The sequence below is a fragment of the Aplysia californica genome, unplaced genomic scaffold (genome assembly GCF_000002075.1).
Source record: "Aplysia californica isolate F4 #8 unplaced genomic scaffold, AplCal3.0 scaffold00028, whole genome shotgun sequence".
Lineage (NCBI taxonomy): Eukaryota > Metazoa > Mollusca > Gastropoda > Aplysiida > Aplysiidae > Aplysia > Aplysia californica.
The window spans coordinates 922,193-947,055 of NW_004797298.1; the positions used below are offsets into that span (position 1 = coordinate 922,193).

The 24,863-nt window shown below is 38.5% G+C and overlaps 2 protein-coding genes across 3 annotated transcripts in view; one reads left to right on the plus strand and one right to left on the minus strand.

Moving 5' to 3' along the window:
* The window catches only part of LOC101858000 (kelch-like protein 10), a gene marked incomplete in the record, with an annotated part of 69,593 nt that extends 68,933 nt beyond the window's left edge, over positions 1 to 660 (plus strand). Inside the window, 1 exon segment of the mRNA XM_013090637.2 lies at positions 356 to 660.
* A 9,240-nt stretch (positions 661 to 9,900) lies between these two features.
* The window catches only part of LOC101853908, a 45,206-nt gene continuing 30,243 nt past the window's right edge, over positions 9,901 to 24,863 (minus strand). The window contains exons 2-5 of one of the 2 annotated variants that reach the window (XM_005091336.3): positions 15,349 to 15,444; positions 14,249 to 14,383; positions 13,601 to 13,645; positions 9,901 to 11,865 (exon numbers count right to left, since the gene is read on the minus strand). In XM_005091336.3, the coding sequence (XP_005091393.1) occupies positions 11,840 to 11,865; positions 13,601 to 13,645; positions 14,249 to 14,383; positions 15,349 to 15,444 (302 nt within the window). In that variant the 3' untranslated portion in view covers positions 9,901 to 11,839. Of the gene's footprint in view, positions 11,866 to 13,600; positions 13,646 to 14,248; positions 14,384 to 15,348; positions 15,448 to 24,863 lie in introns of both variants that reach the window. The other variant, XM_005091335.3, reaches the window with a different exon arrangement.

Sequence of the window (24,863 nt, forward strand, 5' to 3'; positions counted from 1 at the left end):
TTATTATTATTATTTTTATTATTATTATTGTTGTTGTTGTTGTTGTTAAGAGGTTTCTGAAATGTTATCACTAATAATTTTGGCAATAGCAATGTTGATGGCAACATTGTTAACGTACCCACCAAGGTCTTTCAGATGAGTAAACCTATGCAGTTGCCATCTTACAATCTCACTTCATCTGTCGGGTGTGAGGAGGCTGGCACTTTAAGATATTACTTTTTCAGATTTTATCAATGTCCTTAGTTATACTACTTGTCATCCTCTGCCTTTATCCCAAGCACGTGTAACTTTTTAAGTCATGGCACATTCATTTTTTATCAAGGGACAGCTACAGGCAACGTCTTTTTGTCCACAGGTGAAACCAGTAACAACCCATCCAAACCTGTCCACGCATACATTCCAGGAAGGTCCAACGAAAAAAAACCCTTTCATGACCCGATTTCGAAAGTACAGAAGAGTGCTATAATTTTTTGTTTCCAAAAAACCGAATACCAAAGGATGTCACGAGAAAGAAGCGAAAACAGTAATAACTATCAGAAAGAACGTGAAAGAGAAGAAAAACATTCAACTTTCCATTCGAACAGGAACACAATTGCAATTTGTCTTTGATTAACTGTGTGCTGACTTGACATCAATAAAAGAATTCTGGCGTGAAAAAAACGTATTTTATTTAGTTTTTCTTTATCTGTTATGAATGTGGTAAAGGCAGACGACTGAGAAACGCCAAGGTCTGTATCACGACAGAGTAGACATCTTAAGTCACACTTCCTCAAACAATTTCACCATGATGATGATGATGATGATGATGAGGATGATGATGATGATGATGATGATGATGATGATGATGATGATGATGATGATGATGATGATGATGATGAGGATGAGCCTTCCTCATCTCATACTGGAGAATAGGCCACCAACAAGAGCTTTTCACGTACTTCTGTCCTGGGCTATAGTCTCCTCCTCTGTCCAATTGTATGTAATCCCCATTAAGGCCTTCCTTTCTTTTTGTTTTAGGATTTAGTGAGATTTTTCAGGTTTTCTCACCGTACTTTGTGTCCAGTCCATTTTACATTTTATAAAAGTGATTTTTATCCTATTTTTGTTGATTTATTTTCTCCCATTGCTGTTCATTTCTTATGTTACCGGGCCAATACATTTTTAGAAGTATAAAAAGGTTTGAGTCCCTTGCCGCTTCAAAACCATGGATTTTAAGATGTAGGCATTTTCGGCTTCTTCAGCCTCTCTTACAACTATTTCACCAGATAAGAACACCCTGCTTAAAGCCTTATTTTTCTCACATACAGGGCATGCCAGTCACAACTATATCCTCATAAAGTCAATCTTTTTCTTTTCTATATCGCCCGTTTTCTCAAAAACGTGGTTTTTCTATTTACTTTTTTTAAAAGCTCAACTATTTTTCATCCACCTTTCATGACATGTTCACAGAAGGAGGACCTTAAAACAGCTGTTGATAAATGTCCTTAGGACTTTTTAGATGTACGTTTTACATGTTTCCCTATTTCTATTCCATAGATTAGAGCAATTTTAGAACTGGCCTTGTAAATCTTGTCGTGCTTTTTTGTTCCGATAATAGTTCCACACGTGTCTTACTTGTATGTATTTTGTCTGTTCTTGTCTTTACATCGGCATCTGTTCCTCCAGCCTAACCCAGTCTTGTCTTTGCATCTGTACTGTACCACCAACTTTGTCTATAATGAGACTTAAGATATTGAAGAAATCAATATCCTCTCGTGGTGTTTTGTCAATAATTGTTTTCTGATGGTTGATGGTGGTATTTATCCTTGGTCTTCTCTTGGTCTTCTCTGGTTGTCTTCAAAGGCCTGTCGTCTGTGAGATATTTGTGGCCTGTTATCAGTGAGATACTTTCCTTTATGATTGTTTATAATTTGAGGAATTAAGAATAAAGTACAATTCTAGAAAGTAGTCTTGTTAAGCAATCCAAAACGCCGGTCTAGGTTTTAGTAAATGACCCGTCTTTCGTGACTATGTCCTGGTTCAACAAATTTCCATTTTGTTTCGTTTTATATTTGATTCCGTATTTTGTTGAAAGAGAAGTTGGTACTTGAAATTTTGTAATGAACGTGTTGCAGACACATTTAAATGACTTACTATGTATGAACGAACCAAAAGAATCTGAGCTTAACCAATAAATTCTACTCTGTCTCAAATCTTACATCAGTGCTCATAACAATGACACGAACGCGTGCAGATTAAAATCGTACTAATGTTTTATTGTGGTACAATTAAGTCTTATACTTTTTTTCTCCACGTCTTTTGTCAGTTCAGTAGGTTCTGAAGTAGGTTCATTGATCAACGCAATGACAGGACGCCTGCAGATTATTGTTCCTCATTTTATTGATCTCTTGTTCGACCGCTATTTAGCTATTGAAAATAAAGAGGATCAGAAAAATTGAAACAATTGTAATCCCAGCACAAAATTGACTACAGCCACGAGCAGCAATAATACTAGCAAACACTCTTTATAACATATTTTTCTGTTGTCGTGTTCTGGGTTTCGGTTTTTGGTACGCGCTTTATCTAACGAACTAAAATCGCACAAAAAAGTTAAGGTACAAAAATTCAACGAAAGATAACTGAAGAACAATTTTACCGAATTTATTCATTTTTTCAAAAAAGATTTTTTCGACTCCCTAGATTAATTGTGTACAATTTCAGATTTCAACAACAACGAGAAGTTCATGTAAAATGAGTTTAAGTCATTCTGTTCCGATTTAAACAGTCTGAACAGCTATAGTTCTTCTTGAACAATGTCAATAGTGGTTTAGCCACTGCGTTAGGCGAAACACTGGGCACAGCGTCGACGTATTGACAGGACATGCCTTCGGAGAACTTGTTGCGGTGGGTTTTGTCACTTCTAAACGAGGCAGCCCAAGAGTTGTTTGAGGTTTTTTGCTGGAGGGTGGTTGTCTCTTATCCACCGATCAATGTGATCCCAAATGTTCTCTGTTAGGTTCAAATCCGGACTACAAGCTGGTCAGTCTATGTGGGTGACAGTTCGCTGTTGCAGGAAATTCCCCCATGATGCGGGCACGATATAAAGTGGCGATGTCGTCCTGCCGTAGGCCCACGTTGTCGTCCTGGGGTCCAATCTGCTCCAGGAGAGGAACAGCAAGGGGACGTAGGATTTCCTCCCTGTACCTTGCCGCGGTCAAATTGCCCTGTATATGGTACAAGGGGTCCCTTGGTAAGCTGGAAAGCTTTCCCACACGAGAACGGAACCTCCACCGTTGTTGGATGCATTCAGGGAGGAACAGCTCTCCTCAGCGCCTTCAGACATAGGCTCACCTGTCTGTGTCAGGCAGGTTGAATCTGGATTTGTCTGAGAAGACTACCTGGTCCCACTGACATTGTGTCCACTGTGAATGGCGAGCAGACCACTCTCGGCAAGCTGCTTTGTGGGGCGGCGTGTGCCTTGGGCGCCTTGTTGGGACACGAGAAGCGAACCTGGCTCTACGGACACGGTTCCTCACCGTCTCCTTGCTATCGTTGACATTGGCTGTCACCCGTAGTTGGTCCCTGATGCCGTCTGCAGTGGTAGTTCGTGACATAACGGCCTGACTGACGATAAACCGGTCGATGCTGTCGTTGGTCAAACGGGGCGGCCCTGGATGATGCATGTCCTGGACCTTTCCGGTCGCTTGCCATCGTTCTTGCAGCCTCTATATGACTGATGGTGCCACGCCAAGTCAATGTGAAACAACTGGGAACGTGGAGCCATCTTGGAGCCAGGTAAGGGTTCGTCCTCTGTCGACGTCAGGCAGCCAGCGTTATTGGACCATCGAGTTGTAATGAAACATAGCTGAAAATCGCTGGCTTATGAAGGGTTGTAAGTGAGCAATATTCACAGCTAAGACATATGTTTAGCACGTGCCAAGCTTAGTTTTAGTTAACAGTCCTTATGCCAATGTTGCTGAAGCGGAGAAATTAAGCCCATTTTTCATGCTTTTTGGCTGTGTTTCTGAATGCCCTGCGCCGTCGCTGTGAAGCTGGTGCGGGCAAATTTTCTGTACAGGCAAACTGTGTCTTGTCGTCAGTGCTTGTGCCAAGTTTGGTTGACTGTATCTTAACGGGTTTGTGAAGTTTAAATTTGACAGGTGAAAACACTAGTTGTTCCTTGACTTTTTTAGGCGAGTTTAGTTTTCTGTTTTGACAGGTTTATCCACAGGACAAACCGCGACTTACAGATGAGAGATATCTCTAACCTACAGGCTGCTAATACGACCTTGACTATAGCGCAAGAACCAACTTAAAGCAAGTACGTATATCCCCCGCAAAATCCTGTTTACCTATGCAATTGTGATCATGTTCGTTTTCCATTTTTAACAATACTTGTAATTTAACACGAACTGTTTTCTGGATTTATGAAAGGATACGTGGGGCATTACTGTGAATATTGAAATTTAGCTGAATATTTCCGGTTAATACATCGAAATGCTCAGTAGTGGTTTTGGCTATCGTTAGATCGGATAAGCGTAGTAGATCTCCGGTACAAGGAGGCCACTAGGTTGTTGGTAAAACGTAGTGGGATCTGCCTTCATATCTCCTGGATGGCCACATCCAGTTCCTTTGTGGTTCTCGGCCTTGGTTGAATCCCCTCTGTGCGTCGTTTTATTTCGTCCTAAGATGCTTAATTGGGTTTTAATTTTTGCTAAGGGAAGGGTGAGGCTGCAGAGTGATGCCACGATGTTGGATGAAATCCTGTGTAACACGCAAAGTGTGCGCACAAGCATTATATGACTGGAACCGGAAGTTAAATTTTTGACTGTGTAGAGGGGCCTAAGAACTTCTGTTATGCAACAAGCAGCATGGATACATTGACATCGACCTTGGCCTTGATTTTGAATGATCATTGGTCTTATATTTTGGTACCACATGATTCCACCCCAGATCATGACGCAATATCCTTCCCAGCGATTCCTTTCTATGAAACAGTTGTCACGATAACGTTTGCCTTCCTCTTGATAAACTCTGAGGTCCCTGTTTATTGTATCTATGGAGAACAACATTCGTCCGAAATTGAGAACCAAAGACCAGTCTCTCAGACGGCTGTTGACATAGTGCAGGGTCCACTTGAAACGCTCTTGGCGATAGTGTGCGGTCAAGACTGGACCATGGTAAGGTCGAGGCCATCTAAGCCCTACCTGACGCAATCGTCGTTTTACTGTGTGTCGACTTATGTCTCTTCCGTGGGTGCCCCTTGTGAAATCTGATGTTCTTGTAGCTGTCTGAAGTCGATTTGAACGATACTTCCGGACAATGTATTTGTATGCACATGGATCTGTAACTCTGGGTCGACCTGACCTTTTTCGATCCAACGTAGAATTCGTGAGCTGAAAACAGGTTATGAGTCTGTGGATAGTCGAGATGTGAAGAACAAAATGATTGGCAACCACACTTGACCTTTCTCCACCCTTCAAACGGCCTATTGCTATTTCATGTTGTATAGCCCTTAAACGTGGCACTGTCGTAACGAAAGGAGGCGAAACGATCGAACTGATTTTTTACCACAGCTTTTATAGCCGAGCTCAGGAGTATACTTTTCATCATTTTTTCACTCATTTTGACAGTGTTTCGAAGGCACCACATAACTTTTTCAAAGTTTCAATAAAGGGGCAATAACTTTAGTTGCCGATGACAAACAAGACGGGTGACTTTTGATTTCCAAAGAGGATATGACATACAATCGGTGGTTTACACTTTAATCTTCTACCATTGATGGTCATTTGGTTATGGCCAAAATAGTTTTAAGCGTTACTATTGCTCTCTAGTAAATATAATGTGATATAATTATAATATAATATATATACGATACAATGATTTAAGACGTACATATAAACCTGTTTAGAGCTGATTAACCTCACAATAGTAAACACCAGTTTGCAGTAATAAAATTATAAGTGTAGCTTTGTGGGATTGCAAACACAATAATTTTGTTCTTTTCCAGACATGACGCAAGAGGTAGATCCCGAACCAGATCACTGATCGTTTGATTTAGTTTTTGTAGAAAAAAAGTACACAAGCACATTGGCCCGAAATGGTCATTTAGTGAAGGGAATAGAGACGACAGAAAAGAAAGCATGATGTCCAAGAGCCCTTGCACTTATGCGGGCTACTTAGGATCTTTGTAAGGTTTCGTGATCCTTGAACTGTTGGGAACAGAGTGATCGACGCATAGTTAAGGAAAGTTTTGATGTTTGTATCAAAAGGCTGAACAGATTTATCTTCAACACTTGGAGGTAACCGAAACAAATAACAAGACACTTACACTGTTCTCTGCTTTCTTGTCACAGACCGGCATGTTTAAACAGAATTGTAGTTTCGGCAAGATCTCGGTAAAATGGTAGTATGTCTTATAATTTTAGACTTTCACTTAAAAAATTCATTTGATCAAAAGTGGGACTTAAGCCCGACATGCCCCTATTTTTGGACTAGTTTGAATGACTTTTTGTTCCTCCATCTTAATTTGGTCCTAACGTTTTTATTTATCAATCTTATCTTGCAGTTGCAGTCTTAGAATTCACAAGGCGTCATATTTGTATAATGCTTTTTTCAAAACAGTTGTTTGTCTGTGAAATCGAAAGAATAATTATGAATTTAAAATAACATGATCTTGGATTTTAGTTCAATCTCAATGATTTCACAAACTATTAAACTCTTAAACAATCATAACCCGGATTTTGATAATTTTCTCTGCGTTGTCATAGTTTTGCTGTGCAAATTCAAGTTAGTGTTGGGAAAATTAATTTCTAGCATTATCACCGTATGTTTGTGGTACCTACCTAAAAATCGGGAGGGGAAGGGGGAGAAGAGATGAGCCATCGAAATGTCTTATTCTTAGGTCTAGAAGAAAAGAAGGAAAGAAAGAATATAGACAAATAAAAAGACCTCGTGTAATTATTTTCTATTTTTACAGTTGTGAAGATAATACCAAACAATTTTTAGTTTTAGATTTTTTGAGTGGAAAAATACGTTTGCGGAGATGCAAATCTGACCAGTGTCTGGGATCAATATTGGTTAGTTATTTTCGTAAGAGCCCAATTCTCCTTCCAAAAAATTAATATCTTCCAGGAATTCATAGCTAAAAATGTAAAGCATTGATGTTCATAATGCTCTAGTTGTCTTGACTATTGCACCTAGAGACTGGGTGTTATGGATTAATCCGATGCTGGTCTCCCATACTACATTTAGTTTATAGAGGTACATGACTTTCCCTTCAGAGATATGAAAATATGCAGCGTAGTTCTCTGGGTTTGTGACAAGCCTCCCCTCCCCATCCCCCTCTCCTCCCTTTTAAAGTGGTGTCGGTAGCCCAGTGGTTAGGCCACCAGGCCCGTAATCGTGTAATTGCGGGCTCGGGGATTCGAACCTCAGATCGATCAGACGTTGTGGCCTTGGGAAAGACACTTTACACTAATTTCCGAGTTGGCTCAGATTTCACATTTCATCCATTTTAAAGACGATGATTAATCACTGGGGCCTTTGCCTATTTCACTCTCTCTGTCTCTCTCTGTCTGTCTGTCTGTCTGTCTGTCTGTCTGTCTGTCTGTCTGTCTGTCTCTCTGTCTCTCTCTCTCTCTCTCTCTCTCTCTCTCTCTCTCTCTCTCTCTTTCTCTCTCTCTCTCAGACAGACAGACAGATAGATAGACAGACAGACAGACAGACAGACAGACAGACAGACAGACAGACAGACAGACAGACAGACAGACAGACAGACAGACAGACATACAGACAGACAGACAGACAGACAGACAGACAGACAGACAGACAGACAGATTAGTATTTTGCTCAAAGCAATGCAATGAATACATAACCGACATATTATGTGGAAGCTGTAAAGTCTAGAAAAAGCACACACCTTATGAATATGATTTGGCCAGTAGAGTTCAAAGGAGTGATCAAATCGTTGTGGAACCAAGTCCCCAGCAAGCTACAAAAATATCTCCCAATTTTATTTGCCTGAGCATGGTGTCATGGCGGCGTGTCAAATAAACTGACATCAGATCGCTGTTTAGTGACACCTGATCTAACTGGATAGCACGGGTTTTAATAAAAACCCAAAGTCAATGTTTCTTGAAGCTGGTTCTGGCAACCAGCCACTGGTTGTCATTATAAACTTTGTGGAAGCACAAATACACAGTGAGGTTGATTTTTAGGTAGTTGTAGCAAAATTTGTTGTTTTACTAAATTTTGGTAGACATATAAAAGACACAATATTTTTCAAACACCGGAATCGAATTCGTTTATATTAATAAATTTGACGATCCATTGGTTCCACTTTATTTGCACAAAGGTTTCTTGAAATCAGTAGACAGATGATCAAGTTATTTCTCTATAAATGGGCTGCCTTTTAGAAACCCTGTATTTCTCAGGATCTCGTTAAAATGGAAGAAATCGATATTTTTTCCCGCCACTTGGGCGATTCTGATTTATATTTTTAGGGATTTTATGTCCCTCTAAAAATGCATCTGTTTTTTATTTTTACCGACAAACGTCGATCTAAGGCACAACACAAATTTTAATTTGAAGTTTCCAAGACATTAACATTTTGAAATTTCCCACACTTTGGCGATCATTTTCTTGCTGACATCAAGCGGCATTCTCCTCCAAATTATGTTTTTTAGGCGCTCACAACTGCATAGGGCCATAAGAACGAGCGGGACATATTAGTATTTTCAGTTCGGTAAGAATTAATTTTTGAATTTTGCCCGAGTGGCGGCCAAAACTAACTCATATAAATTTTAGGAACACCAAGGGATCTTTAGCGTGCGCAACTTGCACACAGGACCTCCAAGATTTTTTGCCCTTATTCGAGAAGGCTATGGGTTGGATTTTACGAACACTAAGACCAGGGGTGTGGCTGAAAGACAGCTGTAAGAAAGAGCCAACAAGTAACGGTAGGAAGGCTGGAGAAATATTCGGAACCCCAGAGGACGGAGTAAAGGGGAAGGGGGGGGGGAGATGCAGAAAATAGAAACGAAAGCAGACAACAGAACATGGTTAGACAGCTGGAAAGCAGGTGAAAGGAGATAATTTAGAAACGAAAATTTTCCGAAGCTGCCAGGTTTTGAACCCAAGTCCTTGAATGACAGGCCAACACTGTACCTCAAGACCACGAGAGCCCCCCAGTGTCCTTATTTTCTATAAAAACAAAAATATACATCGGGCCCATTTTCACTAATACACTACAGTGGTCGTCTTCTATAATTATATCATGATTCTTTTGAACAGTAGGCCTGGAAAGCATCATAATATACTGATCTCGTCAAGGACATTTTGTTTTCAATTTTTCAAAACATTGAAGTATTTGCTACTGTGTTAGATTGAACTGTGGCTGACTACAGGGTGTTCATGTACTCGACAGTGTGACAGACAGCAGTTTCTGACTTGGTCGTATCGGGACCTGAGAATAGAAGGTGTCGACGCATTTTGAAATTTAATATTCATTTAACACGATGCTATGTAAACGTAAAACCACCCAAGGCGTGAGTAAGGCCTGCTATTTTCGGCAGTTGTAGTTGTAGATTCACTTAGTTGTTATAAACAAGACAGCAACATAAACTTCAATAACGTGTCTTCAAATGTATTGCAACATTGTTAAATTTAGAAAAGACAAAAACAGCAGTTCCATAGAAATGAGTTTGATAGTGATAGAGAAGAAAAGGAAAAATCATAAAACAGCCATGATAAGAACGCTGAGTAAGCAAAGAAATAAAAAATAAGAAGACACAGTACAACTAAAGGAACCTTACGGTGTATTGTGTTTGACGAGGAAAAAACCCAAACAAAAACAAAACACATCAAGCAAAAGGAAACGACGAAAAGCGCTCATTTAAACAATTATACTCATCAAATGCGTTTTTTTCAGTCAACAAGTGCTTTATTAGTAATTGAAACAAACAAAAGTGGTCATATCATACGGGCAACAAAACAGAGCCGGATTTTTTAGTGACAGCAAAGTTTTAAAGTCTTCTTGGAGTATTTTTTGTCTTAATTTTTTGCTAAAGTATAAAGCTTTTCAAGTAGCTGTCAAATAATTATCAAAAGATCAACACAAGAGTGTCCATTGTATTCCTGATCTCTTTGACCAGTTTCATTCAAGTCATCTTTTTCATTGGACCAACTTATGTTTGGAGCTGAAAACAAAAAAGCCTTACCACAAAACAGCTATCAGCTTGTTGAGTTTCTAAATTACATTCGCAGAGAAGGCTTGCTGACATGTTAAGTTAATGAAGACAGAAGACAAAACTGTCACAGAAAGAGGTACTGTTGCGCATTTTGAAGATCGTGCACTACTTTGCAATGCAAGCATTCGGTATGTACTTACTTTGTAAAAAGAAATGAGCTTTTGTACTAAGGACAACGTTGCAGCCGTTCCTGCCACCCTCAACACTGATACTGAACCAGGTCACTCTGTTTTCTTAATGACCTGTGCTTTGTCCGAAGAATAGGATGTCGGTTTTTTTACTTCAACCTTTAGTATTCTTGTTTTCAAATAATAAAGTGAAATATTGTGTTATTCATGACGGAGGACACATATTAGTTTAATAGCCTTTTAAAATTATAGCAATGTCTTCAAACCTTCACGATATTGTCATATTAACAAATTATCAAAAAGAATAGTCACGAACACTTTTACTAAACAACAATCAATATAGCTTTTTTAAAAAGATGTGTTCGGTTTTCATGAATGCTCCTCGGAATTATTACTTTCGATCGACTGGCATTAAATTAGCGACGTAGTCGATAGCATGCTAATAGAGGCACCTATAGAATTAATTATCGGCCAATTTCGTTTACCATAACGTGGTGACGACGTCACTGTAGTAATTCTAGACTTGCGTGATGTTACGCTACCAAATAATACGCTAAAGGCAGGCGATGAAGGCAATGCTTACATCTCCTCCTAGCTATTTTGTTGAAATGAGCATTCCCAAAAGAGCACAGCAAAAAATCAGTGCTCAGTTAAAGGTCAAAGAGGTGTTAGTTATGGTATTGGAAACTCTCGATCTCGGAGAACATTGTTGTAAAGCAGCTTTGACAAAAAAAAAAACACATTTTAACCTATTCACAGGTATTGAATAATGAAAAAGTTTGCCCACTGAGACTTAGGTTTCTGATATATTTTCATTGTTGCTTTTAATAATTAGTACTAATTTTGCAAGGAAAAAGAAGGTCTAGTAATATTCTGTGTGCAGAAATTCATACTGCTTAGCCACTACCTCACCCAAACCCCAACTATTTTCTGCCTTATGAAATGAAAAAGCAAAGAATGGTTCAATAAAACACTCTTTTAAAAAGAAATAACTAATATGTTCGAACCAATTAATGTTAGCTGTGAACATTGTTTAATAAAAGGATTTTCCCCCAAAGAAATATAGCTACAGTTTCAGAGAAAACTTTCTTTGTCTCCCCCACTAAAAGCAGCATAGAGCAGACTTACAACAGAGCGACAATATTGATAATTTTGTCTTCCTTAGTTCCTACCATGGTGCAGTAAATAAACGTCAGAACTTAAGTTTTAATTCATCAGCCGATAAACTTTTGAAACAATACGGAGATTGAGTATATTCTTTACTTCACAACACAATACAAATGGACATATTTTTGTGCCTGTCGTACTTCTGCTCAAATAAGTAAGTAAATCGACATTAATCTTTATCTTTCTTTTTATCTAACTTAGCTTTGAGTGTCTTTTGTCAACTTGTTGAAGTTATGCAGCTTGAAACATGCTTGAAAGATTCCTTGACCTAAAGGACGCTAGGAAATGCTCCTGCTTCGATGTCTGTCGAGGACTTTAGGACCAGCCGTTGTTCATCATCGCTGGGGAGAGAGAGCATTATAAACGTAAATGGCTAGATCGTGCTGTACAGTACCTTCCCCGTTATAAAGATGCAAAATAAATCAAAACGTGAGGCGTATGTTACGTAATATGTAATATTAGATACGTCAACATCGAAACGATTAGATCTTTTAGGAGGAAGGCGGCCCCAGCCCTGCCTGTCTGTCCTAAAGCCAGATGGAAATACTTAGAAAAATATTTTTTTTAAACACTCCCTCCATGGGCATTGAACTCGCGCCTTCTGCGTGCGACGGTAAATAGCCTAACCGCAATAATGCTGCTGCATGGATCATGTCATTTTGTGCGGGAACAAAGTAATTTTATTTAACACAAAATCAACATTTAATTTGTATAAGATGTACAAGTGAACACGTACATTCCTTATGGGAAACTCAAAGTCATCGAACTAGAGGAGATGCGGTATAATAATGCTCTACTCTTCATTCCACCCAAATCTGTGGTTAAATGGGGAGGGGGATAGCGTGCAAATTTCTTCCAAGTACAAGCAAACAGCACCGGAAAATTGCGCAACGCGTTGAGTTGAAATTGTACCCTATGGCCCTACAAGCTTACCAAGGCGTAGAGGTGTGTCAGTATATTGCGTCTGGAAATGCAGATATTTGAAATTGGATACTGAGTGCTGCGTATACGCCCCACCCCTTTTTTCAATCCACTTCTTTTCCCCGTGTTTACCAACCTTTCCTCTTGTTGCTTAAAGTACATACTAAACTTTTAACAAGGTGTAAGGTGCCTTTAGCGTCTGTAAAATGAATAATTTGGTATTTCTAAGTATGGCATATGATGTGGAGCACTTTCGGGTGGAGAAGTCTTAAGACAATTATCTCGAAGTATGTTTCAAAACAGTAAAACCACTATTATGAGTAAAACACGTCGGTGTTAATAAAATGCTTGTTTATTGTCGTTTATCTTTTGGAGCTCAATACTACCTCATAATATCTTTTTCGACCAGTTTCAAAAATACAATTAACCCCCCCCCCACCCCCCTCCTCCTCATAGAACGTAATGTATTGCAGCATGTCATACACGAGTCCCTTAAATTTACATGTTCTGACTGTGCCAATTGACAATAGCTAATATGAGCAAGGCGATCTTGTAAAACATATTACTGTGAAGAACAATTGCTAATGATACAACATTCTGCGTCCCTGCCCGACGAAGCTTTAAATTAACTCATGACTTTGAATGATACCTTATCAGTCGGCATAGTTAACTCTCATGACGTATATTGTTAAAACATTCCTAATGAGCAAACATTCAAAACAGGTTTTAAAAAACAACAAACAGAAAAACAAACAACAAACAAGTAGATCTAGTAGTGTTTGGAACGCCATATTTCTACGTGTAATTAGACCAGCAAGCTGGGATACGATAAATAGGTTTATAATATAAGAAGACATGACTCTAGTTAGCCTGTAGCTTTTAGAAGCTTGTATTTCCAAGGACAACCAAAACAATAGATATAAGTAAAACCATTAAGGTTACAGTCCTTAAATTCCAGGAAGAATTTCTAAACGTGGGTTTTTTCTGGTTTCTTGCTGTTTTGGTCGCTCCCTGAATTAGTAGCTTCTACACAGTAATGAAACAGCTCTGAGACGCGAGCAGAGTGCCAAAAGCTTGCCATTTTCAATAACAGATTTTGTGTTTACTTTCAGAAACAGCCGTTTTCTAAAGATTACTTTTTCCTGTTGCTCTTACCTTTCTTTTCTTTCTGGAAAGATTCCAGTCTGTTGACATTCAAACCTGAGAAGATGATACAAAAACAGTGTGATTTGCTTTTGGGGTCTGGGAATGGTGAGATACATTCAATGCTAGGTGGGCAGACACTACTTTCGTGATCTTGCCCCTTGTATTTTAATTTCAAGATTACTTTTTTAAATTTACGCTATGTTTACGATGTGCTGCTAATAGAATTTACAATTATGTTATTAATTCATTGTGGTTGCCGTAACTGGCTTGCCCAAATTTGCCCTCAGGTGCATTCCTAACTCTTACAATGGCTGATTTCATATCGTTGCCACGAAACGAAGTTAATATATTAATAAAATTGACGGTGCTGGTTATCCAGTATTTTCACCCTGTTCTGTTCCTTCATTTAGAGGGATAAAAGAGAATATGAAAAAACGAATCATTTATTCCAATCAAGCCTTACTCCAAGTCCAAGGAGACAAATGAATACTAAAAACAGTATGAATTGACCGCGAGCAATTAGAGGATATAAAACATGCAACACATTTTATAATCAGCTCTCTGTTGTCAGTAATTACGAAATACAAGTCATTAACACACAGGTGATACACTCAAGCAAACACAATAATAAGCCACTACAAAGTGTAAGCTTCTCACCGTACGAACGTGAATCATCTTCCAATTCGCGTGCTTTTTCCCTGAGCTGGAGAAGGGAGAGCCAGCAAATACTGCACTTATCTCGGCTGCCGGTGTTTTCTGATCGCCGAAACAAGGATAACCGGTTTCTTACAGCTGAGGAAAATATAACAAATATTTTTCATAACCTACGTGAACAGTCACTAATACTTACTAACAGATTTGGCAACATTATTAATTCAAACAAAGAGAAGACAGGAAAGCATCAATCCTACCCCCCTCTTCCCGACACACACTTTTTTCCAATTCTGTCCCACTTCTAGAAAGGCTGATAAACCCAACAATCTAATCACCAAGATTGATTTTTTTTGGTCCTTTATTGGTGAGAAAGTGAATTCAAGTTTGTGTGGCTATGTCGTGATGCTGTTTTCTCTCCGCTCCTCCCCCCCCCCCCCCAAAAAAAAATTATTAAAAAAAAAAAATCCTCCTTCCTTATCGTCATTCTCTTTTCCTCTGTCTTTCAATCTGTCTCTGTCTGTCTCTCTGTCTGTCTTTCTTTCTGTCTGTCTCTCTCTCCCTTTCTATTTCTCTCGCTTTCTCCCCCCCCCTCTCTCTCTCTCTCTCTCTCTCTCTCTCTATCTATCTATCTATCTATTTATCTATCTATCTATCTATCTATCTATCTATCTATCTATCTATCTATCTATCTATCAAACTATCTATCTATCTATCTATCTATCTACATGTCTCTCTCTCCGTCTCTCTGTCTCTCTGTCTCTCTCTTTCTTTCTCTTCCACTGCCCTCTCTCTCTCCTTGCCTATTTCTTCGTCTTGTTCACATGTTCCCCTGTGTTCATGATCTCGACCACAGCCACAATGCAGCTCAAAGTCTCATTCTCCTTTGCTGTCTCCACCACTCTCTAGTAAGAAAACCATTCTTGTAAACAGAAAGGACTTACCTATTCCAAAGACAGAGTTCAAATAACAAGGGTTTACGGACATTGTTTTACCCTTTAGGTAGAATAAAGACTAAGCTGTAAAACTTTCACTGCCCCCCCCCTCCCCCCCAGAATGCTTATGTACAGACACTTTCTGCACATACTTTAAAAGGTGATACATACCTGAATATGTAGGCTTGGATAAAGAACTCTCTTGTGACAAAGCTCTGATAATGCTTCCGAGATCACCCCAACACATCCTGCAGTCTCTTTCGAATGCTGCTGGAAGTAAAGAAACAGGAGAAAAATATATCGTTACAGGGTATGATAGGGACATATTTTTAAAGTCGAAGAGCCAATATTGTTCCCCTAAGAGGAGGCCGATGACTTCATAGGAACTCTCTTTGATGGCTTGTTCATTTCTGTTTGCTGTTTCAGATCCCCTCTCGTATGACAATGCGATATGTAACGACAAATGATTCGTGTTTTGAGTATTTACCCCACTTGACTCAAGATGATCATTTGCAACTGGAGCACGCACTTGTTCTAAAATATAAAACAGAGGAGCAAATGTGGAGAAAAAAAGAAAGAAAGCAGAGACGGGTTGGGGGAAGTTGAGGATGCAAAGACAGCAAACTAACTTAAAAATCAAGTAAATTTATCCCCACAAAGTAATCCCTTGTTTGTTTCAGTGTTGGTCCTATTCCCTAACTGACCGCTGTGTACGCAATGTTTTCTTTGGAGGATAGTGTTTGTCCTTGTTGTTCTGCAACGAACGTGCATAACTACTACTGTACTCTGGCAATTGAAAGAATATAAAATCGTATGTGAAAGCATCAACAAAGAAGTCTGTGCAGAAGGAACAAGGTTTTTTATTGAAGCAAAAATCGTGAAAACTGCAGGTTCCTAGAAACCTAGAAGACCTCCTTCGTGTCTCGAGGACGAAACTCTGGATTATATGGATGCGACTTTTATCCTTATCGAGAAAATGTGTGACGCAGACATATGTACACCAAGCAAAAAACTAATATGATGTAAAAACATCATTTAATGGTTCGTCTAGCTCAATAAAGCTGCAAATGTAAAAATCTCGGCTTTTATTTGCATAATGAGCGCGCATCATCTCAAACACTAACATTCAGTCGGATTTGATCGTGTTCATTTAAAATAACCGGACTCGTCCTTTCTGGTTTTGGACTGTCATGTTTACTCGACACTAAAGCCAACTTTACCTTGTTGTCTTCAGAAATGATATACAGATATATAGTGAACTGGTGTTAAACTCCTCCAAAAACATCAAAAAATTAGAATCCAAAGAGTTTTCAGTTGCAAACCATCTTGATCAAATACATCTGATTACTATTTTAAAGAAAAGAACAAAGCAAAATTCTGTTATATTGTCTCTGCTGGGAATTTATTTAAAATCAATTTCTTTGGAAAGAGGAAAGGCCGCCAAAGTTCACAGCTCCTACGCAGTAATGAAACAGCTCTGAGACGCGAGCAGAGTGCCAAAAATTCCATTAAAGCTAACACAATTACCCAGGGTGTGCTAATGGCCCTTGCTGTCCTCCCCCCTGTGTTCATTTCAATAATTGACCACCGTCCAGTACAGTCTAAAGTTGTCTGGGGACACATAGGCGCGAAGAGGTAGGGCTCGCCACTCGCCCACACGACGGAACAGTAAAAACTTACACAAGGCCCAGCCATTTTCACCCCTCAACATTAGTCCATTAGAGCTTCTTCGAAATGAGATTTACCAGATACAGGAGGTCTACAGCATTTGTTTGAGCTCTTAACAATCGGTTAGCTCACGAGGCGTCCTCATAGCTTGTACACAAAACCAGACTTGCCCTTACGCCGTTTTTGAGGAGCCTAAAAAAGAAATCTTTAAACATTTTTAGGCGGTGTTCCCTATTTCTCCACTCCCAGTACGCATGTTTATGTATTCTTTCTTCATCTTTTTTTTGTACAACACGGTCCAGTCTTCAATTTCATTTCGTGATCTATACACAGACGGAGAAATAGATAGATAGATAGATAGGTAGATATATATATAAATATATATATATATATATATATATATATATATATATATATATATATATATATATATAGAGAGAGAGAGAGAGAGAGAGAGAGAGAGAGAGAGAGAGAGAGAGAGAGAAAGAGACAGGGAACGAATGAGAGGAGAGAGACCGGGACAAACAGAAAGACAGGCAAAGAGATAACTAGTTAGAGAGAAAGAGAGGAGGGGGGGGGGGGGAGAGTGAATGTAAATGGTGGTTGACCCACTAAAGTGGGTACAAATCATCTTAACTGAAAAACAAACTTGTTTACTGAGCTTGTAATTAAGGTCTTTTTACGAACTGAGTCGTAATCCAAGATCTGGTGTGACCATTGGGAATGAGTTAGTCTACTAAATGGATTAGTCGTTTGAGCCATCCGTTGTGGACTATTGAGGACAAAAATATGCATATAAACCAATACAGATAATTTCTGTTGATTTTCTGAATGAACTGGACTGATGCCACGGGGACGACACATCCACAAAGAAAGAGCACCTAGGATTCTTGATTCGGTGCTATGGTAATAACAAATGCGTCGCAGTGACTGTAACAACTGATATGAATCCACTAGCGAAAGCTGTATGGCCTACTTCTTTGCTAACGAATGGTCGCACCTGTGGAGGGTCTTGTGCACCTGCTCAGTAATCCCCAGAAAGAAAATAATACTATTATAAGAGGCATCGAGGTGAAATCAGGTGCTTTTCAAAATAACGAAATCGGAGAAACTGACATTTTTTTCTGCCAAAAATGGCAATTTTCATAGACATTTTTAAAATGTCTTTTTTTAAAAATGTCTTTACGGTGCTCGCAACTGCATAAGGTCATAATAAAATATGAGCGAGCAGGACACATTTAACGTTTTTTCAGTTGGTAGGAAATTTTGAATTTTACCCTGGTGGCGGCCGAAGCCTACTCTTCACGATTTTAAGATCTTCAACGTGCGTAACTTACACACGGCACCTGCGGGATTTTTCGCCTTGATCCGAAAAGACCAGGTTTTAGTTCTTGCCTACCAGAAGATCAGGGGTGTTTATGAAAGACAGCAGTGAGAAGGAGCCAATGAGTAGCAATAGAGAGAGAGTCCGGAGCAGAGAAGAGGGGGCAAAGGGGAGGGGGCAAAATGTGGAGACGGAAGCAGACTATAGAACATGGTTGATAATAATATAGCTGGAATTGAAATGAAAGGAGAATATTTTTCAGAACAAAATTATCCGTCGCTGTCCGGATTCGAACCTATTGAATGAGAGGCAAACACCATAACCTCTAGACCACGAGAGCTTCCCTTATATTTTTTAATTCAATTTTTTGTTTGTTTTTGCAAGTGTCTTTATGGCGCTCGCAACTGCATAAGGTCATATTAAGCGTGCGGGACACATTATACTTTTCCAGTTGGTAGCAAATTTTGAATTTTGCCGGGGTGGCGGCCGGTGCCTACTCTTATCGATTCTAGACCACCAGGGGGTCTTTAACGTGCGCAACGTGCACACGGCCTTCCGAGATTTTTCGCCCTTGTCCGAGAAGGCTATGTGTAGATCTTTCCTACCAGAAGATCAGGGGTGTGGCTTTTTATTCGATGTATATATAAATATATATATATAATATATTATATATATATATATATATATATATATATATATATATATATATATATATATATATATATATATATATATATATATTATATGGGGGCTCTCGTGGCCTAGAGGTTAAGGTGTTGGCCTCTCATTCAAAGGATCTCCAAAATTGTTTCCTTATAAAATTGTGTAGGCTGGTGTTGTTCGGTAGACAGAGGAAAAGATAGGAAGACAAAACCACCGAGTAGACAGGCCCTGACTGGAACATTTGACTACGGAAACCTGAGAGACAGGAAAAGTGGAAGAAGCTGGTTGCAAAATTTACTATGGAATCTCAGCTGTCAGCCAGAAATTGGGGTAAGTGATGGTAAAGGTGAAAGATTTATTTTAGTCAACTGTCGAGGAATGTTTCTTCAAATCATGACTACAGAAGTTCATCAACAAATTGAGAGACCTTTTCTCTTTTAGGAAAAACAATATTTATAGAATAGGCGCTCTTACTCTCAAAGAAGTGAAAAATTCGAGCCCCCTGAAACAGAATTTCTGCTTTTCCTTTTAAACCATAATACTCTTGTCAATGTGGACATTCCCATCGGTATGCCATTATACTATCCCTTGACTAGATTCTTTTTTCCTTATGCAACAAACTGTTGGTTTGGCACTTCTAAAGTTGAATATCATTTGAAGACATCGAAAACTAAACACTAGGTATCTACAGATGGAATACGTAACAGAAACAACAAAGTACATAAAAGCCATGTGTATTCTGGTAATGATTATGTTTAAAACAAGTTTTAATTTCTTTTTCCATCGGATATCAAAAATTGAAAATACTTTTGGGATAGCTTTTGGATTTAGTTAACAAATAAAGTCATGAGTTATATTAAGTGTCACTTGGAAATTAAAGTATCATCTCTTTTCAGTCGAAATACTGATTATTTTTTTTTTAACATACAAAGGATATTCATTGCCCCGTATCTCTGAGATAGAATTCGACCTATTTTTTTCCCACGAAGCCAGCTCTCGAGCACAGTTCTACTTTGCCTAGTTCATAAAATGATAAAAGAAAATTTTGACCAACAATTTTTACAAAGTTAAAAAATGTCTTTTTCGAATGGAGGGTCCTAGTGTACGTTTACCCAGAAAAATTCTCCCATTACTACCAATGTGCATTTTGGAAGCTTTCATTTGACAATCACACATCCTCTATCAATGTTTATTTCACGTTTGTTGACTGATACGTACATCTTTTGTTTAGGGGAGATACCTTGTCATCTCATGAAACCTTAATTTTTGTCTTTTGGCGAGAAAGTAGCGTGCGGACGCGTTGTCTTTGGGCGGGGTATCATATACATTCTTTTTAAAGAGCAAAGAAATGCAAACCTTACATCAACATTTGAACGGTCACAAAAGTTCCCGAAAATTCGAGAACTGATTGAGCATGCTCATTAAAGTATACACCATTGTATTGGGAAATTTTAATGGGTAAAAAGTATACTCCCCCACCTACCCCTATATCATAATGTCTTCTCGCGCCATGACGATCACAGCCGGTTGTTTCTTGTTTCACGCAGCTCCACTGTAACCACCGCTGCAACCCCACAGTGACCAATTTTTATGAAGCAGGGCCAAAAACTGCTTACACAAGATATGATTCAGAACTATCAAAAGATCACGAAGGGTAGGGGAGTTTAAAACCTTATGAACCAAAATGAATGGTTAGAAAAACGTAGATCTGTTAAGTGATGAAACACGAATACAGCCCAATGACTTAAGGGATGTAGCGCCATTGTGGAGGCGTGAATCGCTATGACAATAACTGGTATGCAGTTTACATTCAAAATATTGAAGACAAGGGGTCTAATCATTCATATACCGTACGTGGCTAATACGTATTCATGCTAGCCAACAGAAAAGTTGATGAAAGGTAATCACGTAGCTTTTATTCTCTTCTCTAACAACTCATTGCATTTTTTGATATTCTCTCCTTTTGCTTTTGTCTTGTTTCTATTGCTTTGCATAATCTTAATCACATTTCAGAACCCACTTTGTTAGCGCAAATGCTGTGGGGTTCCCCCGCCCGTCAAATAGAACCATTTGATAGTCTTCTTAACATTCAAAAGAGAATCTTCTTAAGGGTTCAATCACTGTTTGTTTGGTGTATTTGTTGGTCTCCTGGCATCTTTCTATGACAAATAACACTTGGGGTTTTCTTCATTAAAACACCCGTGGGGACATCCTCGCCTAGTCTATGAGTATTTAAACTGGTTTGTAGAGACTGAGTAGAGCATGTACGTTCTTTTTTAAAAAATAGAAGCTGTATGAGAAACTTGTTTTAAACTGAGGATACCGCTGGCACAAATAGAATATAAATATTTTTCTAATTAATTATTCTCTTGGGCGTTACGACAGGAATATGTAATCACACCAAGAGTGACGAGAATATCTTCTGTAACGCGTTGATATTTTGATAGAAAGAAGTAAGGACTCTGAGTTTAAAACAGAAAATTGCTTTGTTTGCTTAAAAAAGAATAGGCATGAGAAATCCTTCTCCTGAGTACATTGTTTTGACAGTTATTTTTTTTCTCTCTTCGATCAGAACATGAATATTTGCTTTACATTTTTATTTCTGTCTGGTCGATACCATTGATAGATTTCTTTGGAACGAGGGGGCTGATACTTTTCAGTTGGCAACGACAACTAAAGCACTCAGAACTACTTCAAATTGATTGCAAATGAATTCATGAGCACGTGCGCTCCCACGCGAGAGTGTGCGAGTGAGTGAGTGTGTGCCTGCGTGTGTGTGTGTGTGAGGGGGAGGGGAGGAGGAAATGAACACACACACACACACAAACACTCAAACACACACACACACACGCACGCACACGCACACACACACTCATATATTATATATATATATATATATATATATATATATATATGTAAATGTAAAGTGGCGTCCAATGGAAACTTGAAACTGTAATCATTCAATCTTCGTGTTAAGGCCTTACACCACCCACTCATGCAGCATACTACTTTAAAGCTGAATAAATTCTGCGTCCTCTGGTACAGTAATAATTTATCTATATTAAGAGGCACCCGAGATATGGTCACTCAAAACGGAATGAACTTTCTAAAAATCAGGCTTGCTAAAATTGTGTGAAATCAAAGAAACGTAAATTGTCTTTGCATGTATTGCGGTGCATCAATATTGATAGAATGGACATACAATGCATATATCTAATGTATGGAGAATTTTTTTATGCAATAAACACTATTTTATTACGATAATTTAAAACAAAACGGAAAGCAAAGCAATTCAAATACCACGCAAAGCTTGGACTTAACATTTTTATGTGCTCATTACTATTCTGCTACGGAGTCATCGAAACAATTAAATTTTAGAAATGCTTACCCGTCATTCTACCTCAAATGTCACAGAAAGTTGCAAACAATGGGTCTGAATTGAGAGCAAATTCGCCTTTCTTGCTGTTTCATGTGACTTCACATATATGTAGGATTCCCATCAGGATATTGGGACTATTTACTGGTGACCACGCCAACATTAACATGATATGGTTTTCCAAGAATTGTTTAAAGGCATTGGCTCAGTGACACAGTGTTTTGCTATGCATGGATCTGTCTACCTGAACGACACCATAATGAAAATAACGGTTAGACAAGACGTTCCAACTCTTGCGCGACGTAGTCCATTAAACCAAGACCACCCCGTGATTCTCGCGAGGGCAGTTTTGTTCATTCCACCCAAGACCACCCAAAACTATGGCAGTTAGGGGCCATTGTTCTTCACTGACAGATGACTATGTCCAAAATTTAACACAGTTAATGTGCTAAAAAGGTTTCGTATTCTACACACAAAAACAATAGTTCTTAAGCAAAAACAAAAGTATGCAAATGTTCAGTTAAGTCCAGGTTTGGGTGGCATTTGTGACTGCTTTATTTTCCAATTTGTTTAAAATATCATCAGAAGAAGCTCTTCATTGCAGAGACAAAAATATTTTCTTCTCATCTGATATTCAATACATGTCCATTCCAGCAATTTTTACCACGAATGTTGATTCACCTAAATATACCTGCGAACACACTTTTACGTTTCTTTGAATTTGCACAATTCTGCCAAGCCTGATTTTTAAGGTCAGTTTTGAGTAACCATATTTCGGGCACATTTTGACATAAATGAAATATAAATATGTCAGATGATGCAGAATTTATTTAGCTTTAAATTCGTATGCTGCTTGAGTGGAGAGTGCAAAACTATGACACGATGATTAGGTGATTACAGTTTCAAGTTTTTTTTGGACGCCACTGTGTAACATATTATATATCTTTCAGGTGTATTTATTATCATAAGTAGCTTACCAGCCTACTTGTAAAACCATAATGCTACACTAACACCTGGGCCAAGAATAAAATCTATGCTAACAATGCTAATATTGTTTGTTTATAACCTTCTAGGCAACTATTAAAAATTCGTCAGCAAACTGATAAGGTTTAAGGCTGAATTTCGAAGAAAAGTTCACAACACTCAAAATAATGCATTGTCTCTGAGTATTTAATATCTAATAAAACTATACTAGATTACTTGGCATTTTTCTGAAACGTATTATGAATAACGCAATTTTTTAATTTAAAACGCTTAAAATTCACAAGAAAATTCACGCACAGAGAAAATTGCTTATAAAGAATAAGTGCTTTTCAGTTTCAAGCGCAAAATACTTGTCCGACTGTACCCATCATACCGCCTATTTGCTCGTTACTAGTTTTAGATACATCAGTCGATGGTAAATATCGTGTTTACCTCTATAAAAACGTTGTCTGGAAGTCAATAAGTTTTGCCGGCACAAGACTCAGAATCATGATTTTTAATGGACCATGAACTTCTCCTCCAACACGTACCGTAGTCTACTCACCTAACATGATATTGATCACCTCTCAACTACTTTTTTGTCACCTACAAACTTTCAGAAAAGCTCTGAATTCATTTTTTTAAAAACCTCTGTCAACTACAAATACATTTTCTTCACTTACTTTTGTCACCTGAAACTTGGAACTTAAAAAAAAAATTATTGTAATGATTTTGAAATCTCTAATAGCAAATTAATGAACTCCATGTTATGAAACTGAATGTACGGTAATGCTCATTTGTGCCCAATATCATAACTGCTTCAAGGGGAAAGGAATGCCGTGAACAAAAGAATACATTTCTCAGATTGTAAAGATCATCGACCGTTGCTTTAGGTGAGAGAAAGTTTCATTCAGCATCATAGTTTTCAGGTACTGGAAAAATGGAAAAAAAGAACGGTGAGGCGTTCAAGTAGAGCCCAGGGCAGACAGACAACAAAAGAGTTCTGAAAAAAAGCCCTGCCTATTTTTTAGAAGCGTGAAGATACATTGATCCCGGTTGTGCTCAAGAAAACTGAAAAAATTTACCCATCATATGTGGAACGGATCAAAATAATGGAAAGGAGGGGTGTGGGTGTGTCTTTGGGGGGGGGGGGTAGGAGGCTATTAAGTCAAGGAAAATGCCTGTGTTTATGGAATTCTGGCAAAAGTTCTTGTAAATACGAAAATAACAATGTAAAGATTGGTCTACAATTCAGTTCGGTAGCTCTGCAGTGAAATGATCATTTTCACTTTATCGGCCCCCGTTAGTCTGTCACAGTCGGGGATCCGAGCAATGTGCTTGGCCTGATCACTTTGCCTGGACTTTAGAATCAAGGTAATACTTGGAAGATCTTGAATTATATTTTTATTTCTATTTTTGACTACCTGGGTAAGTTTTTGGAAACAGTATGCTGCGCATAATATGAGATTTGTGGAATCTTTGAGAGTATCCCACTCATTCCAAACGAGCACACAAAATTCCAGCAAATGAAAAATCATATCATATTATTATTCTTTGCTTAATTATTCGATCTATTTCACTGAATTCTCTTGTTCCTGGCTTACTATTGTGCTGGAATAATAAATTCTCTCTCTCTCTCTCTCTCTCTCTCTCTCTCTCTCTCTCTCTCTCTCTCTCTCTCTCTCATCCTCC